Raw genomic sequence first — 20,776 nt, 5'->3', positions numbered from 1 at the left:
GAACCATTCCATTACAAATGATGCATTTACATTCTTATCCTTTACAAACCATTCCATTACAAATGATACATTTACATTCTTATCCTTTACAAACCATTCCATTACAAATGATGCATTTACATTCTTATCCTTTACAAACCATTCCATTACAAATGATACATTTACATTCTTATCCTTTACAAACCATTCCATTACAAATGATACATTTACATTCTTATCCTTCACAAACCATTCCATTACAAATGATGCATTTACATTCTTATCCTTTACAAACCATTCCATTACAAATGATGCATTTACATTCTTATCCTTCACAAACCATTCCATTACAAATGATACATTTACATTCTTATCCTTTACAAACCATTCCATTACAAATGATACATTTACATTCTTATCCTTTACAAACCATTCCATTACAAATGATACATTTACATTCTTATCCTTTACAAACCATTCCATTACAAATGATGCATTTACATTCTTATCCTTTACAAACCATTCCATGACAAATGATGCATTTACTTTCTTGTCCTTTACAAACTATTCCATTACAAATGATGCATTTACATTCTTATCCTTTACAAACCATTCCATTGCAAATGATGCATTTACATTCTTATCCTTTACAAACCATTCCATTACAAATGATACATATACATTCTTATCCTTTACAAACCATTCCATTACAAATGATACATATACATTCTTATCCTTTACAAACCATTCCATTACAAATGATGCATTTACATTCTTATCCATTATTATCCTTTTTACAAATGATACATTTGCATTCTTATCCTTTACAAACCATTCCATTACAAATGATGCATTTACATTCTTATCCATTATTATCCTTATTACAAATGATACATTTGCATTCTTATCCTTTACAAACCATTCCATTACAAATGATACATATACATTCTTATCCTTTACAAACCATTCCATTACAAATGATGCATTTACATTCTTATCCATTATTATCCTTTTTACAAATGATACATTTGCATTCTTATCCTTTACAAACCATTCCATTACAAATGATGCATTTACATTCTTATCCATTATTATCCTTTTTACAAATGATACATTTGCATTCTTATCCTTTACAAACCATTCCATTACAAATGATGCATTTACATTCTTATCCATTATTATCCTTATTACAAATGATACATTTGCATTCTTATCCTTTACAAACCATTCCATTACAAATGATGCATTTACATTCTTATCCATTATTATCCTTTTTACAAATGATACATTTGCATTCTTATCCTTTACAAACCATTCCATTACAAATGATACATATACATTCTTATCCTTTACAAACCATTCCATTACAAATGATGCATTTACATTCTTATCCATTATTATCCTTTTTACAAATGATACATTTGCATTCTTATCCTTTACAAACCATTCCATTACAAATGATGCATTTACATTCTTATCCTTTGCAAACCATTCCATTACAAATGATGCATTTACATTCTTATCCTTTACAAACCATTCCATTACAAATGATACATTTACATTCTTATCCTTTACAAACCATTCCATTACAAATGATGCATTTACATTCTTATCCTTTACAAACCATTCCATTACAAATGATACATTTACATTCTTATCCTTTACAAACCATTCCATTACAAATGATGCATTTACATTCTTATCCTTTACAAACCATTCCATTACAAATGATACATTTACATTCTTATCCTTTACAAACCATTCCATTACAAATGATGCATTTACATTCTTATCCTTTACAAACCATTCCACTACAAATGATGCATTTACATTCTTATCCTTTACAAACCATTCCATTACAAATGATGCATTTACATTCTTATCCTTTACAAACCATTCCATTACAAATGATGCATTTACATTCTTATCCTTTACAAACCATTCCATTTCAAATGATGCATTTACATTATTATCCTTTACAAACCATTCCATTACAAATTATGCATTTACATTCTTATCCTTTACAAACCATTCCATTACAAATTATGCATTTACATTATTATCCTTTACAAACCATTCCATTTCAAATGATGCATTTACATTCTTATCCTTTACAAACCATTCCATTACAAATGATGCATTTACTTTCTTATCCTTTACAAACTATTCCATTACAAATGATGCATTTACATTCTTATCCTTCATAAAAGTTTCCATTACAAATGATGCATTTACATTCTTATCCTTTACAAACCATTCCATTACAAATGATGCATTTACATTCTTATCCTTTACAAACCATTCCATTACAAATGATACATTTACATTCTTATCCTTTACAAACCATTCCATTACAAATGATGCATTTACATTCTTATCCTTTACAAACCATTCCATTACAAATGATACATTTACATTCTTATCCTTTACAAACCATTCCATTACAAATGATACATTTACATTCTTATCCTTTACAAACCATTCCATTACAAATGATACATTTACATTCTTATCCTTTACAAACCATTCCATTACAAATGATACATTTACATTCTTATCCTTTACAAAGCATTCCATTACAAATGATGCATTTACATTCTTATCCATTATTATCCTTATTACAAATGATACATTTACATTCTTATCCTTTACAAACCATTCCATTACAAATGATACATTTACATTCTTATCCTTTACAAACCATTCCATTGCAAATGATGCATTTACATTCTTATCCTTTACAAACCATTCCATTACAAATGATGCATTTACATTCTTATCCTTTACAAACCATTCCATTACAAATGATGCATTTACATTCTTATCCTTTACAAACCATTCCATTACAAATGATGCATTTACATTCTTATCCATTATTATCCTTATTACAAATGATACATTTACATTCTTATCCTTTAAAAAACCATTCCATTACAAATGATGCATTTACATTCTTATCCTTTACAAACCATTCCATTACAAATGATACATTTACATTCTTAGCCTTTACAAACCATTCCATTACAAATGATGCATTTACATTCTTATCCTTTACAAACCATTCCATTACAAATGATACATTTACATTCTTATCCTTCACAAACCATTCCATTACAAATGATGCATTTACATTCTTATCCTTTACAAACCATTCCATTACAAATGATGCATTTACATTCTTATCCTTCACAAACCATTCCATTACAAATGAAACATTTACATTATTATCCTTTACAAACCATTCCATTACAAATGATACATTTACATTCTTATCCTTTACAAACCATTCCATTACAAATGATGCATTTACATTCTTATCCTTTACAAACCATTCCATTACAAATGATACATAAACATTCTTATCCTTTACAAACCATTCCATTACAAATGATGCATTTACATTCTTATCCATTATTATCCTTTTTACAAATGATACATTTGCATTCTTATCCTTTACAAACCATTCCATTACAAATGATGCATTTACATTCTTATCCATTATTATCCTTATTACAAATGATACGTTTACATTCTTATCCTTTACAAACCATTCCATTACAAATGATGCATTTACATTCTTATCCTTTACAAACCATTCCATTACAAATGATGCATTTACATTCTTATCCTTTACAAACCATTCCATTACAAATGATGCATTTACATTCTTATCCTTTACAAACCATGCCATTACAAATGATACATTTACATTCTTATCCATTATTATCCTTATTACAAATGATACATTTACATTCTTATCCTTTACAAACCATTCCATTACAAATGATACATTTACATTCTTATCCTTTACAAACCATTCCATTACAAATGATGCATTTACATTCTTATCCTTTACAAACCATTCCATTACAAATGATGCATTTACATTCTTATCCTTTACAAACCATTCCATTACAAATGATGCATTTACATTCTTATCCTTTACAAACCATGCCATTACAAATGATACATTTACATTCTTATCCTTTACAAACCATTCCATTACAAATGATGCATTTACATTCTTATCCTTTGCAAACCATTCCATTACAAATGATGCATTTACATTCTTATCCTTTACAAACCATTCCATTACAAATGATACATTTACATTCTTATCCTTTACAAACCATTCCATTACAAATGATGCATTTAAATTCTTATCCTTTACAAACCATTCCATTACAAATGATACATTTACATTCTTATCCTTTACAAACCATTCCATTACAAATGATGCATTTACATTCTTATCCTTTACAAACCATTCCATTACAAATGATGCATTTACATTCTTATCCTTTACAAACCATTCCATTACAAATGATGCATTTACATTCTTATCCTTTACAAACCATTCCATTTCAAATGATGCATTTACATTATTATCCTTTACAAACCATTCCATTACAAATTATGCATTTACATTCTTATCCTTTACAAACCATTCCATTACAAATTATGCATTTACATTATTATCCTTTACAAACCATTCCATTTCAAATGATGCATTTACATTCTTATCCTTTACAAACCATTCCATTACAAATGATGCATTTACTTTCTTATCCTTTACAAACTATTCCATTACAAATGATGCATTTACATTCTTATCCTTCATAAAAGTTTCCATTACAAATGATGCATTTACATTCTTATCCTTTACAAACCATTCCATTACAAATGATGCATTTACATTCTTATCCTTTACAAACCATTCCATTACAAATGATACATTTACATTCTTATCCTTTACAAACCATTCCATTACAAATGATGCATTTACATTCTTATCCTTTACAAACCATTCCATTACAAATGATACATTTACATTCTTATCCTTTACAAACCATTCCATTACAAATGATACATTTACATTCTTATCTTTTACAAACCATTCCATTACAAATTATACATTTACATTCTTATCCTTTACAAACCATTCCATTACAAATGATACATTTACATTCTTATCCTTTACAAACCATTCCATTACAAATGATACATTTACATTCTTATCCTTTACAAACCATTCCATTACAAATGATGCATTTACATTCTTATCCATTATTATCCTTATTACAAATGATACATTTACATTCTTATCCTTTACAAACCATTCCATTACAAATGATACATTTACATTCTTATCCTTTACAAACCATTCCATTGCAAATGATGCATTTACATTCTTATCCTTTACAAACCATTCCATTACAAATGATGCATTTACATTCTTATCCTTTACAAACCATTCCATTACAAATGATGCATTTACATTCTTATCCATTATTATCCTTATTACAAATGATACATTTACATTCTTATCCTTTACGAACCATTCCATTACAAATGATGCATTTACATTCTTATCCTTTACAAACCATTCCATTACAAATGATACATTTACATTCTTATCCTTTACAAACCATTCCATTACAAATGATGCATTTACATTCTTATCCTTTACAAACCATTCCATTACAAATGATACATTTACATTCTTATCCTTTACAAACCATTCCATTACAAATGATACATTTACATTCTTATCCTTCACAAACCATTCCATTACAAATGATGCATTTACATTCTTATCCTTTACAAACCATTCCATTACAAATGATGCATTTACATTCTTATCCTTCACAAACCATTCCATTACAAATGATACATTTACATTCTTATCCTTTACAAACCATTCCATTACAAATGATACATTTACATTCTTATCCTTTACAAACCATTCCATTACAAATGATACATTTACATTCTTATCCTTTACAAACCATTCCATTACAAATGATGCATTTACATTCTTATCCTTTACAAACCATTCCATGACAAATGATGCATTTACTTTCTTGTCCTTTACAAACTATTCCATTACAAATGATGCATTTACATTCTTATCCTTTACAAACCATTCCATTGCAAATGATGCATTTACATTCTTATCCTTTACAAACCATTCCATTACAAATGATACATATACATTCTTATCCTTTACAAACCATTCCATTACAAATGATACATATACATTCTTATCCTTTACAAACCATTCCATTACAAATGATGCATTTACATTCTTATCCATTATTATCCTTTTTACAAATGATACATTTGCATTCTTATCCTTTACAAACCATTCCATTACAAATGATGCATTTACATTCTTATCCATTATTATCCTTATTACAAATGATACATTTGCATTCTTATCCTTTACAAACCATTCCATTACAAATGATACATATACATTCTTATCCTTTACAAACCATTCCATTACAAATGATGCATTTACATTCTTATCCATTATTATCCTTTTTACAAATGATACATTTGCATTCTTATCCTTTACAAACCATTCCATTACAAATGATGCATTTACATTCTTATCCATTATTATCCTTTTTACAAATGATACATTTGCATTCTTATCCTTTACAAACCATTCCATTACAAATGATGCATTTACATTCTTATCCATTATTATCCTTATTACAAATGATACATTTGCATTCTTATCCTTTACAAACCATTCCATTACAAATGATGCATTTACATTCTTATCCATTATTATCCTTTTTACAAATGATACATTTGCATTCTTATCCTTTACAAACCATTCCATTACAAATGATACATATACATTCTTATCCTTTACAAACCATTCCATTACAAATGATGCATTTACATTCTTATCCATTATTATCCTTTTTACAAATGATACATTTGCATTCTTATCCTTTACAAACCATTCCATTACAAATGATGCATTTACATTCTTATCCTTTGCAAACCATTCCATTACAAATGATGCATTTACATTCTTATCCTTTACAAACCATTCCATTACAAATGATACATTTACATTCTTATCCTTTACAAACCATTCCATTACAAATGATGCATTTACATTCTTATCCTTTACAAACCATTCCATTACAAATGATACATTTACATTCTTATCCTTTACAAACCATTCCATTACAAATGATGCATTTACATTCTTATCCTTTACAAACCATTCCATTACAAATGATACATTTACATTCTTATCCTTTACAAACCATTCCATTACAAATGATGCATTTACATTCTTATCCTTTACAAACCATTCCACTACAAATGATGCATTTACATTCTTATCCTTTACAAACCATTCCATTACAAATGATGCATTTACATTCTTATCCTTTACAAACCATTCCATTACAAATGATGCATTTACATTCTTATCCTTTACAAACCATTCCATTTCAAATGATGCATTTACATTATTATCCTTTACAAACCATTCCATTACAAATTATGCATTTACATTCTTATCCTTTACAAACCATTCCATTACAAATTATGCATTTACATTATTATCCTTTACAAACCATTCCATTTCAAATGATGCATTTACATTCTTATCCTTTACAAACCATTCCATTACAAATGATGCATTTACTTTCTTATCCTTTACAAACTATTCCATTACAAATGATGCATTTACATTCTTATCCTTCATAAAAGTTTCCATTACAAATGATGCATTTACATTCTTATCCTTTACAAACCATTCCATTACAAATGATGCATTTACATTCTTATCCTTTACAAACCATTCCATTACAAATGATACATTTACATTCTTATCCTTTACAAACCATTCCATTACAAATGATGCATTTACATTCTTATCCTTTACAAACCATTCCATTACAAATGATACATTTACATTCTTATCCTTTACAAACCATTCCATTACAAATGATACATTTACATTCTTATCCTTTACAAACCATTCCATTACAAATGATACATTTACATTCTTATCCTTTACAAACCATTCCATTACAAATGATACATTTACATTCTTATCCTTTACAAAGCATTCCATTACAAATGATGCATTTACATTCTTATCCATTATTATCCTTATTACAAATGATACATTTACATTCTTATCCTTTACAAACCATTCCATTACAAATGATACATTTACATTCTTATCCTTTACAAACCATTCCATTGCAAATGATGCATTTACATTCTTATCCTTTACAAACCATTCCATTACAAATGATGCATTTACATTCTTATCCTTTACAAACCATTCCATTACAAATGATGCATTTACATTCTTATCCTTTACAAACCATTCCATTACAAATGATGCATTTACATTCTTATCCATTATTATCCTTATTACAAATGATACATTTACATTCTTATCCTTTAAAAAACCATTCCATTACAAATGATGCATTTACATTCTTATCCTTTACAAACCATTCCATTACAAATGATACATTTACATTCTTAGCCTTTACAAACCATTCCATTACAAATGATGCATTTACATTCTTATCCTTTACAAACCATTCCATTACAAATGATACATTTACATTCTTATCCTTCACAAACCATTCCATTACAAATGATGCATTTACATTCTTATCCTTTACAAACCATTCCATTACAAATGATGCATTTACATTCTTATCCTTCACAAACCATTCCATTACAAATGAAACATTTACATTATTATCCTTTACAAACCATTCCATTACAAATGATACATTTACATTCTTATCCTTTACAAACCATTCCATTACAAATGATGCATTTACATTCTTATCCTTTACAAACCATTCCATGACAAATGATGCATTTACTTTCTTGTCCTTTACAAACTATTCCATTACAAATGATGCATTTACATTCTTATCCTTTACAAACCATTCCATTGCAAATGATGCATTTACGTTCTTATCCTTTACAAACCATTCCATTACAAATGATACATATACATTCTTATCCTTTACAAACCATTCCATTACAAATGATGCATTTACATTCTTATCCATTATTATCCTTTTTACAAATGATACATTTACATTCTTATCCTTTACAAACCATTCCATTACAAATGATGCATTTACATTCTTATCCATTATTATCCTTATTACAAATGATACATTTACATTCTTATCCTTTACAAACCATTCCATTACAAATGATGCATTTACATTCTTATCCTTTACAAACCATTCCATTACAAATGATGCATTTACATTCTTATCCTTTACAAACCATTCCATTACAAATGATGCATTTACATTCTTATCCTTTACAAACCATGCCATTACAAATGATACATTTACATTCTTATCCTTTACAAACCATTCCATTACAAATGATGCATTTACATTATTATCCTTTGCAAACCATTCCATTACAAATGATGCATTTACATTCTTATCCTTTACAAACCATTCCATTACAAATGATGCATTTACATTCTTATCCTTTACAAACCATTCCATTACAAATGATACATTTACATTCTTATCCTTTACAAACCATTCCATTACAAATGATGCATTTACATTCTTATCCTTTACAAACCATTCCATTACAAATGATGCATTTACATTCTTATCCTTTACAAACCATTCCATTACAAATGATACATTTACATTCTTATCCTTTACAAACCATTCCATTACAAATGATGCATTTACATTCTTATCCTTTACAAACCATTCCATTACAAATGATACATTTACATTCTTATCCTTTACAAACCATTCCATTACAAATGATACATTTACATTCTTATCCTTTACAAACCATTCCATTACAAATGATACATTTACATTCTTATCCTTTACAAACCATTCCATTACAAATGATACATTTACATTCTTATCCTTTACAAACCATTCCATTACAAATGATGCATTTACATTCTTATCCTTCATAAAAGTTTCCATTACAAATGATGCATTTACATTCTTATCCTTTACAAACCATTCCATTACAAATGATGCATTTACATTCTTGTCCTTTACAAACCATTCCATTACAAATGATGCATTTACATTCTTATCCTTTACAAACCATTCCATTTCAAATGATACATTTACATTCTTATCCTTTACAAACCATTCCATTACAAATGATACATTTACATTCTTATCCTTTACAAACCATTCAATTACAAATGATGCATTTGCATTCTTATCCTTTACAAACCATTCCATTACAAATGATACATTTACATTCTTATCCTTTACAAACCATTCCATTACAAATGATACATTTACATTCTTATCCTTTACAAACCATTCAATTACAAATGATGCATTTGCATTCTTATCCTTTACAAACCATTCCATTACAAATGATACATTTACATTCTTATCCTTTACAAACCATTCCATTACAAATGATACATTTGCATTCTTATCCTTTACAAACCATTCAATTACAAATGATGCATTTACATTCTTATCCTTTACAAACCATTCCATTACAAATGATACATTTACATTCTTATCCTTTACAAACCATTCCATTACAAATGATGCATTTACATTCTTATCCTTTGCAAACCATTCCATTACAAATGATGCATTTACATTCTTATCCTTTACAAACCATTCCATTACAAATGATACATTTACATTCTTATCCTTTACAAACCATTCCATTACAAATGATGCATTTACATTCTTATCCTTTACAAACCATTCCATTACAAATGATAAATTTACATTCTTATCCTTTACAAACCATTCCATTACAAATGATGCATTTACATTCTTATCCTTTACAAACCATTCCACTACAAATGATGCATTTACATTCTTATCCTTTACAAACCATTCCATTACAAATGATGCATTTACATTCTTATCCTTTACAAACCATTCCATTACAAATGATGCATTTACATTCTTATCCTTTACAAACCATTCCATTTCAAATGATGCATTTACATTATTATCCTTTACAAACCATTCCATTACAAATTATGCATTTACATTCTTATCCTTTACAAACCATTCCATTACAAATTATGCATTTACATTATTATCCTTTACAAACCATTCCATTTCAAATGATGCATTTACATTCTTATCCTTTACAAACCATTCCATTACAAATTATGCATTTACATTATTATCCTTTACAAACCATTCCATTTCAAATGATGCATTTACATTCTTATCCTTTACAAACCATTCCATTACAAATGATGCATTTACTTTCTTATCCTTTACAAACTATTCCATTACAAATGATGCATTTACATTCTTATCCTTCATAAAAGTTTCCATTACAAATGATGCATTTACATTCTTATCCTTTACAAACCATTCCATTACAAATGATGCATTTACATTCTTATCCTTTACAAACCATTCCATTACAAATGATACATTTACATTCTTATCCTTTACAAACCATTCCATTACAAATGATGCATTTACATTCTTATCCTTTACAAACCATTCCATTACAAATGATACATTTACATTCTTATCCTTTACAAACCATTCCATTACAAATGATACATTTACATTCTTATCCTTTACAAACCATTCCATTACAAATGATACATTTACATTCTTATCCTTTACAAACCATTCCATTACAAATGATACATTTACATTCTTATCCTTTACAAACCATTCCATTACAAATGATGCATTTACATTCTTATCCATTATTATCCTTATTACAAATGATACATTTACATTCTTATCCTTTACAAACCATTCCATTACAAATGATACATTTACATTCTTATCCTTTACAAACCATTCCATTGCAAATGATGCATTTACATTCTTATCCTTTACAAACCATTCCATTACAAATGATGCATTTACATTCTTATCCTTTACAAACCATTCCATTACAAATGATGCATTTACATTCTTATCCTTTACAAACCATTCCATTACAAATGATGCATTTACATTCTTATCCATTATTATCCTTATTACAAATGATACATTTACATTCTTATCCTTTACAAACCATTCCATTACAAATGATGCATTTACATTCTTATCCTTTACAAACCATTCCATTACAAATGATACATTTACATTCTTAGCCTTTACAAACCATTCCATTACAAATGATGCATTTACATTCTTATCCTTTACAAACCATTCCATTACAAATGATACATTTACATTCTTATCCTTCACAAACCATTCCATTACAAATGATGCATTTACATTCTTATCCTTTACAAACCATTCCATTACAAATGATGCATTTACATTCTTATCCTTCACAAACCATTCCATTACAAATGATACATTTACATTCTTATCCTTTACAAACCATTCCATTACAAATGAAACATTTACATTATTATCCTTTACAAACCATTCCATTACAAATGATACATTTACATTCTTATCCTTTACAAACCATTCCATTACAAATGATGCATTTACATTCTTATCCTTTACAAACCATTCCATGACAAATGATGCATTTACTTTCTTGTCCTTTACAAACTATTCCATTACAAATGATGCATTTACATTCTTATCCTTTACAAACCATTCCATTGCAAATGATGCATTTACGTTCTTATCCTTTACAAACCATTCCATTACAAATGATACATATACATTCTTATCCTTTACAAACCATTCCATTACAAATGATGCATTTACATTCTTATCCATTATTATCCTTTTTACAAATGATACATTTACATTCTTATCCTTTACAAACCATTCCATTACAAATGATGCATTTACATTCTTATCCATTATTATCCTTATTACAAATGATACATTTACATTCTTATCCTTTACAAACCATTCCATTACAAATGATGCATTTACATTCTTATCCTTTACAAACCATTCCATTACAAATGATGCATTTACATTCTTATCCTTTACAAACCATTCCATTACAAATGATGCATTTACATTCTTATCCTTTACAAACCATGCCATTACAAATGATACATTTACATTCTTATCCTTTACAAACCATTCCATTACAAATGATGCATTTACATTCTTATCCTTTGCAAACCATTCCATTACAAATGATGCATTTACATTCTTATCCTTTACAAACCATTCCATTACAAATGATGCATTTACATTCTTATCCTTTACAAACCATTCCATTACAAATGATACATTTACATTCTTATCCTTTACAAACCATTCCATTACAAATGATGCATTTACATTCTTATCCTTTACAAACCATTCCATTACAAATGATGCATTTACATTCTTATCCTTTACAAACCATTCCATTACAAATGATACATTTACATTCTTATCCTTTACAAACCATTCCATTACAAATGATGCATTTACATTCTTATCCTTTACAAACCATTCCATTACAAATGATACATTTACATTCTTATCCTTTACAAACCATTCCATTACAAATGATACATTTACATTCTTATCCTTTACAAACCATTCCATTACAAATGATACATTTACATTCTTATCCTTTACAAACCATTCCATTACAAATGATACATTTACATTCTTATCCTTTACAAACCATTCCATTACAAATGATGCATTTACATTCTTATCCTTCATAAAAGTTTCCATTACAAATGATGCATTTACATTCTTATCCTTTACAAACCATTCCATTACAAATGATGCATTTACATTCTTGTCCTTTACAAACCATTCCATTACAAATGATGCATTTACATTCTTATCCTTTACAAACCATTCCATTTCAAATGATACATTTACATTCTTATCCTTTACAAACCATTCCATTACAAATGATACATTTACATTCTTATCCTTTACAAACCATTCAATTACAAATGATGCATTTGCATTCTTATCCTTTACAAACCATTCCATTACAAATGATACATTTACATTCTTATCCTTTACAAACCATTCCATTACAAATGATACATTTACATTCTTATCCTTTACAAACCATTCAATTACAAATGATGCATTTACATTCTTATCCTTTACAAACCATTCCATTACAAATGATGCATTTACATTCTTATCCTTTACAAACCATTCCATTGCAAATGATACATTTACATTCTTATCCTTTACAAACCATTCCATTACAAATGATGCATTTACATTCTTATCATTTACAAACCATTCCATTGCAAATGATGCATTTACATTCTTATCCTTTACAAACCATTCCATTACAAATGATGCATTTACATTCTTATCCTTTACAAACCATTCCATTACAAATGATGCATTTACATTCTTATCCTTTACAAACCATTCCATTGCAAATGATGCATTTACATTCTTATCCTTTACAAACCATTCCATTGCAAATGATACATTTACATTCTTATCCTTTACAAACCATTCCATTACAAATGATGCATTTACATTCTTATCCTTTACAAACCATTCCATTGCAAATGATGCATTTACATTCTTATCCTTTAGAAACCATTCCATTACAAATGATGCATTTACATTCTTATCCTTTACAAACCATTCCATTACAAATGATACATTTACATTCTTATCCTTTACAAACCATTCCATTACAAATTATGCATTTACATTCTTATCCTTTACAAACCATTCCATTACAAATTATGCATTTACATTCTTATCCTTTACAAACCTTTCCATTACAAATGATGCATTTACATTCTTATCCTTTACAAACCATTCCGTTACAAATGATGCATTTACATTCTTATCCTTTGCAAACCATTCCATTACAAATGATACATTTACATTCTTATCCTTTGCAAACCATTCCATTACAAATGATACATTTACATTCTTATCCTTCACAAACCATTCCATTACAAATGATGCATTTACATTCTTAGCCTTTGCAAACCATTCCATTGCAAATGATGCATTTACATTCTTATCCTTTGCAAACCATTCCATTGCAAATGATGCATTTACATTCTTATCCTTTGCAAACCATTCCATTGCAAATGATGCATTTACATTCTTATCCTTTACAAACCATTCCATTACAAATGATACATTTACATTCTTATCCTTTGCAAACCATTCCATTACAAATGATACATTTACATTCTTATCCTTTACAAACCATTCCATTACAAATGATACATTTACATTCTTATCCTTTGCAAACCATTCCATTACAAATGATACATTTACATTCTTATCCTTTACAAACCATTCCATTGCAAATGATACATTTACATTCTTATCCTTTGCAAACCATTCCATTACAAATGATACATTTACATTCTTATCCTTCACAAACCATTCCATTACAAATGATGCATTTACATTCTTATCCTTTACAAACCATTCCATTGCAAATGATGCATTTACATTCTTATCCTTCATAAATCTTTCATTATTAATGGCATACAGTATGTACATTGTTATCCTTTATAAAAACCTTTTATTGTTAATGACATATTTGCATTCTTATCCTTTACAAAACCCTTCAAAAATTGAACAGAGATCATATACAGGTATTAATTTATAAATGATATACAGGTATTTACATTCTTATCCTATTTTCCCCACAGAAACACAGAGTCGGGACACGAAGTTCTGCACAATACAAAATACAATGAAACTCTGTGCACCACTTGAGGTGAAAGGTGTTAAGGGTGAGGATGTGATTATTCCTTGCCGGTTTAGTCACAATGAAGGAAGGAATATAAAACAACTGAGTTTGGTTTTGAAAAAATATCATGACTACCTGTACCAGTACGCGATTTTCCGAAGCTCCACAAATTATACACATTCGAGTTTCGAAGGGAGGATTCAAACCGTGGGAAACCCAAGTGAAGGAGACGGGTCGGTGAGGATCAGAGATCTGAAGATGGAGGATGAGGGGACGTATGGGTATCGGTTTGAGTTCGACAAGCGGCATTATAGGTGGGGACGTTGGTATCGTGTTGGATTTGAACAGAGATCAGAGAAGCGAACGAAGGTTCAAATTGATGGTGAGTTTTTTTTGTTACGAAATATAAATTATGATGGATAATAAATATTTGTTAACATGTTATTTTGTTCATCAATCTTGCTATCCTATACATTGAATCACGAACTGTATCAACCCCCCATTTGTTACTCCCACTCACCTTGTCTATCTGTATGTCACGTGTCCTGTTTTAAATCCACACCAGTGACAAGGGATTTGAATTAAAACTTGGTACAAGTATTATAATGAAGTACTAACGTGGGCAGAGGCATATCGGTCGACTTTGTGACGTCGAAAGTGTCGTGATAGTTTGGATATTTAAGGAGTTATACACTGTTTTTAATAACAAAAACAAACACATCAAAACATACAAACTTGTTCTCCGCTTATGCACCGCCTTAAAGGGAAACTAAACAAACAACCTAACATCAAACATGAACTGTAACGAGTGTTATATTTTATAAAAGAGGAGATAAATAACATCTAACTGGTTAACTTTCATTACCGTGGGAGTTGAACTAAAGATGTTTGACCTCAAAGGGATTCTCAGTTCTCACCCAAAAGTGAAAATCCCTGGCAGAATTCCCACTCCAGATTATCAAAAGTAAATTTGCGAAATAAAGTTTGAACTTTTTCATGGCACTTTTTGTCGAGGAAAACCATTGTAACCATTTTTAAATGATTCGGTAACTTATCTAATCCGTAAATCGTGTTTAAAAATCTGTTAAAACGATTCTCATTTATATTCCAGTTCATTCATGTTAGGTGGTGCAGGATCATAAGAGGACAAAGTGTAATTACAATAATCCATTTAACACTGATATAACTCAATGTTCATCGGACGTTTAATAGAAACCCCTAAACATAACCCTAAAGTGGGTCCAGCACCTAACTAAAACGTTTAGAGAAAGTTTACCTGCAACATTGAAATTATGTTGTTGTCAAACGTTTCCACAACGTTGTTTCAACGTTTTTCACGTTACTTAACAAAATAGCAGGAAATGCGTTTTCTCCACCTCCACCAACATCTCCCACACTTGGAATGCTCGCAAAGTTGAGCGGAATGTTTGTAGATCACAACACGTTGATTGGTATAACGTCAGCCCAGTACCTAACTAAAACGTTTAGGGAACGTTTTCCTGCAACATTTAAATAATGTTGTAAAACGTTTCCACAACGTTGTTTCAACGTTTTTCGCCTTATTCAACAAAATGGCAGGAAATGCGTTTTTTCCACCTCCACCAACATCTCCCATACCTGGAATGCTCGCAAAGTTGAGCGGAATGTTTGTAGATCACAACACGTTGATTGGTATAACGTCAGCCCAGTACCTAACTAAAACGTTTAGGGAACGTTTTCCTGCAACATTTAAATAATGTTGTAAAACGTTTCCACAACGTTGTTTCAACGTTTTTCACCTTATTCAACAAAATAGCAGGAAATGCGTTTTCTCCACCTCCACCAACATCTCCCACACTTGGAATGCTCGCAAAGTTGAGCGGAATGTTTGTAGATCACAACACGTTGATTGGTATAACGTCGGCCCAGTACCTAACTAAAACGTTTTGGGAACGTTTTCCTGCAACATTTAAATAATGATGTTGTAAAAACGTTTCCACAATGTTGTTTCAACGTTTTTCACGTTACTCAACAAAATGGCAGGAAATGTATTTTCTCCACCTCCCCAACATCTCCCACCCCTGGAATGCTCGCAAAGTTGAGCAGAATGTTTGTAGATCACAACTCGTTTATTGGTATAACGTCAGTCCAGTAACTAACTAAAACGTTTAGGGAACGTTTTCCTGCAACATTTAAATAATGATGTTGTAAAAACGTTTCCATAATGTTGTTTCAACGTTTTTCACCTCATTCAACAAAATGGCAGGGAATGCGTTTTTCCACCTCCACCAACATCTCCCATACCTGGAATGCTCGCAAAGTTGAGCGGAATGTTTGTAGATCACAACTCGTTTATTGGTATAACGTCAGCCCAGTGTTACGTGGTCCCCTCGGTGACTACCTGGTCTCGGTGACACCCGGACCGTGAGAGGACCTTCGCCAGAAAGTAGTATTATATCTATGCGCTTTCGCAACGCAATCCCTATGAATTCCACCCAAGAGAAACTGATGTTCAATGATATATTTCAAGGGTAAGGATATCATACAATTTCAATGATACAATCACGGATATATTCCCCGAGCAATCAACAACAAACAACCATCAACAATTCCCAATCCACAATCAATTCCCTATATGATTAAGATGGCCATCTTATATATGTGTGTCCCCGTTGGTACTCACGACCCCCTTTTGGTCTCTGTCCTGCACAATGTCTCTGGGCCCCTCCTGACCAAGATGATGGTCGGCGTCGCCGCACTCGGGCGGTTGAACGAACCCCGGGTGGACGTGTTTCCACCGGGCAGGTATCGTACCAGGCACCACGGCTGCAGCCCCTCGTGGCCACGCGAAGCGGGTACGGTAAAGCCAGCCAAAAGCCCCACGCCGCTTGCAACGCGTGTTAGGCCCCAACGTGCGACCCGTACGCGTCTTTTTAGACGGTGTCGCGAACGATGCCAGACGCTGGGTCGGTGCACGGCCACACGACAGTTTGACGTCCACCGGGCAGGTATCCGTCCCGGTAACTCCTCTCGCCAGACGGGCTCGGGAACGCCGCTTTTCCACACGGCTCAATATCAATCCCACCTTTCGTCGGAGCGGGGCGAGGAAGAAGAATCCTCGTCGCTTTTCTTCCTCGTGTCTTTTCCTCTTCCGTTTCCGGCCTCTTTTTAGAAGGGCTCCTGACCCTCCAACCACAACAACCCTTAATCTACTACACATGGATAAGCAAAGACCTGGATGGTAATTCACATACATTCACATAAATATGTAACACTCCCCCCCTTCAAGAAAGAAAGTTTGAACCCAGCGAAAACTTTCTTTGCCGGCCAATTTGGAGAAACAAACCAGATAACTCAACCCCCCCACATTATCAGTTCCCCCCGGGCACAGTTATCACTTAAAAATAAAGCAACAAAATTTCGCACAACCCCCAGAGATTTTCAAAGGTAATTCACTCTGGACAAAGCACCAGCCACGACATTGTCCCTGCCCTTTACATGTTCAATTTCCCATTGGACTCCTGCCAAGCCAAACTCCATCTCATGACCCTCTGACTTTGACTGTCAGTTTCTTGTGAATGAAGGTTAAGGGGTTGATCAAAGATCCAAAGTTAAGCAACTCGATAGCACTTTTTCCGGGAGGCCAAGCCGAGTATTCACTACATGGATGCCTTTAGGAACGTGGAGTTCACGGTTAGTCCGTGCAGGAAAGTTCTCGACATGGGCGCCTTGAGGAACGTGGAGTTCACGGTTAGTCCGTGCATGAAAGTTCACTACCTGGACGCCTTTAGGAACGTGGCATTCACGGTTAATCCGTGTAGGAATCTTGGCTCGGCGGCTCCACCGCCTTCAGTGCTTCAGCTTTTCAGAACTTCCCTAATAATTATGGTGGGACCGCTTGTCACTGTAGTCCCATGAATAGCGGTCTCCTTCTCGGCCACTACTTTGACAATCCTTCCTTCGGGGGCTGCCGTAACTCAGGGAGCCTCCATAATAATATTGATTGCGGCCACCACCAAAACTACCGCCCAGTTGTACTCTCCTGTAGACCTCTCGACGCCTACGAAATGCCTTCCCTACTGTTATGGTCCGACCCTCCAAATCCTTGCCATTCCAATTCTTCTCTGCCTCTCTGGCATCTTTTGTGCTTGCAAACGTGACAAAGCCGAACCCTCTTGACTGTTGCGTTTCCCTGTCTCTTACCAACCGCACTTCCACCAGCGGCCCATATCTGTTGAAGACAGAGGTCAGAACTTCTTCCTCTGTTTTGACGTTCAGTCCCCCTACAAATAACTTGGTACTTTTGTCGCCATCCCGAGCTGGTGTGGTGTTATTTTCCCTGCTGGGCTCTTTACCAACCCTCAGGTTACCATAAACTTGACCCCCGGCCAAATCATTCCCGATAACCACAGATACACCCTCTACAGGAAGCGTGGTTTGTAACCCGACGGTGACCGGTCCTGACACCAAATCGGACTCCAAATGGATGACATGAAGTGGAGCACTAACACCGCCCCCGATCCCCTGTAAACGAACACTATCCCCCGTTGCCGTCTCCTCGGACCATGGCAAAATGCCTTCAAGCATTAAAGATTGATGTGCTCCTGTGTCCCTCAATATCCTAACCGGTCTCCGGTTAGTCGAGGCTCCATCCAGTGACACAAACCCCTCTGAAATAAATGGTTGGTAACCCTTTTGATGGCGATTTCTCACAATGGCCATTGCATTTGGAGTCGTAATAATCGGACTCCGCTCTGGGTCTTCCCTTTTCATGCGGTAACAACTGGACATCAAGTGTCCAGGTTTCTTGCAAAAAGCGCAAGTAGGCCCGGAGGAAAAATTCGTGGTCTGCCTTGGGCCCCCCGAAATATAAGTTTGTCTTGGGCCCGCATCCCTCTGATTTCGACCAGGTGGGGTATCCGCGTTGTCCCCATAATCATCTCGAGGCCGCCGCCATGTAAGGTCGTTCTCCGCCCCGGGTGTTCCATAACTCCCCTGCTGAAGTCTAGGCGAGGAGTTAGGTTTGTGGACCCCTATTCGGTGGGTTAAGGCATAATCATCTGCCATGGTGGCTGCGTCCCACAACTTTGGTACTTTCTTTTCCTACAGGTACACTTTGATGTCCTCGTGGACACACTGCTGGAATTCCTCCACCAGGATCAAGTCACGCAATGTTTCGAAGTCTTTCTCGACTCCTTTTGACTCACACCACCGATCAAACATGTTTTCTTTCACTCTGGCAAACTCCACATGGGTCTCACTCTCCCTCTTCCTGGCATTCCTGAATTTTTGCCTGTAAGCTTCCGGAACCAACTCCTAGGCTTTGAGGATGTGCTTCTTCAGTACCTCATAATCTGCACATTGGTCCATTGGTAGCGCCGAATAAATCTCTTGAGCTTTTCCCACCAGCACACTTTGCACTAGTATGGTCCAGGCCTCCTCC

General features: G+C 32.4%; 1 protein-coding gene across 5 annotated transcripts in view; it reads left to right on the top strand.

The window, feature by feature from the left end:
* Positions 1–20,776, top strand: part of LOC137427079 (CD276 antigen-like) — a 338,480-nt gene that overhangs the window by 129,805 nt on the left and 187,899 nt on the right. For all 5 annotated transcript variants that reach the window (XM_078778717.1, XM_078778716.1, XM_078778718.1 and 2 more), the window contains exon 2: positions 15,314–15,736. In XM_078778717.1, coding sequence (XP_078634843.1) covers positions 15,314–15,736 — 423 coding nt within the window. The remainder of the gene's footprint in view (positions 1–15,313; positions 15,737–20,776) is intronic.

The sequence above is a fragment of the Myxine glutinosa genome, chromosome 5 (assembly GCF_964187855.1).
Source record: "Myxine glutinosa chromosome 5, kmMyxGlut1.1, whole genome shotgun sequence".
NCBI classification, from domain to species: domain Eukaryota; kingdom Metazoa; phylum Chordata; class Myxini; order Myxiniformes; family Myxinidae; genus Myxine; species Myxine glutinosa.
Note: the sequence above shows the minus strand (reverse complement) of the source record. Positions and strands in the feature narration are given on the sequence as shown.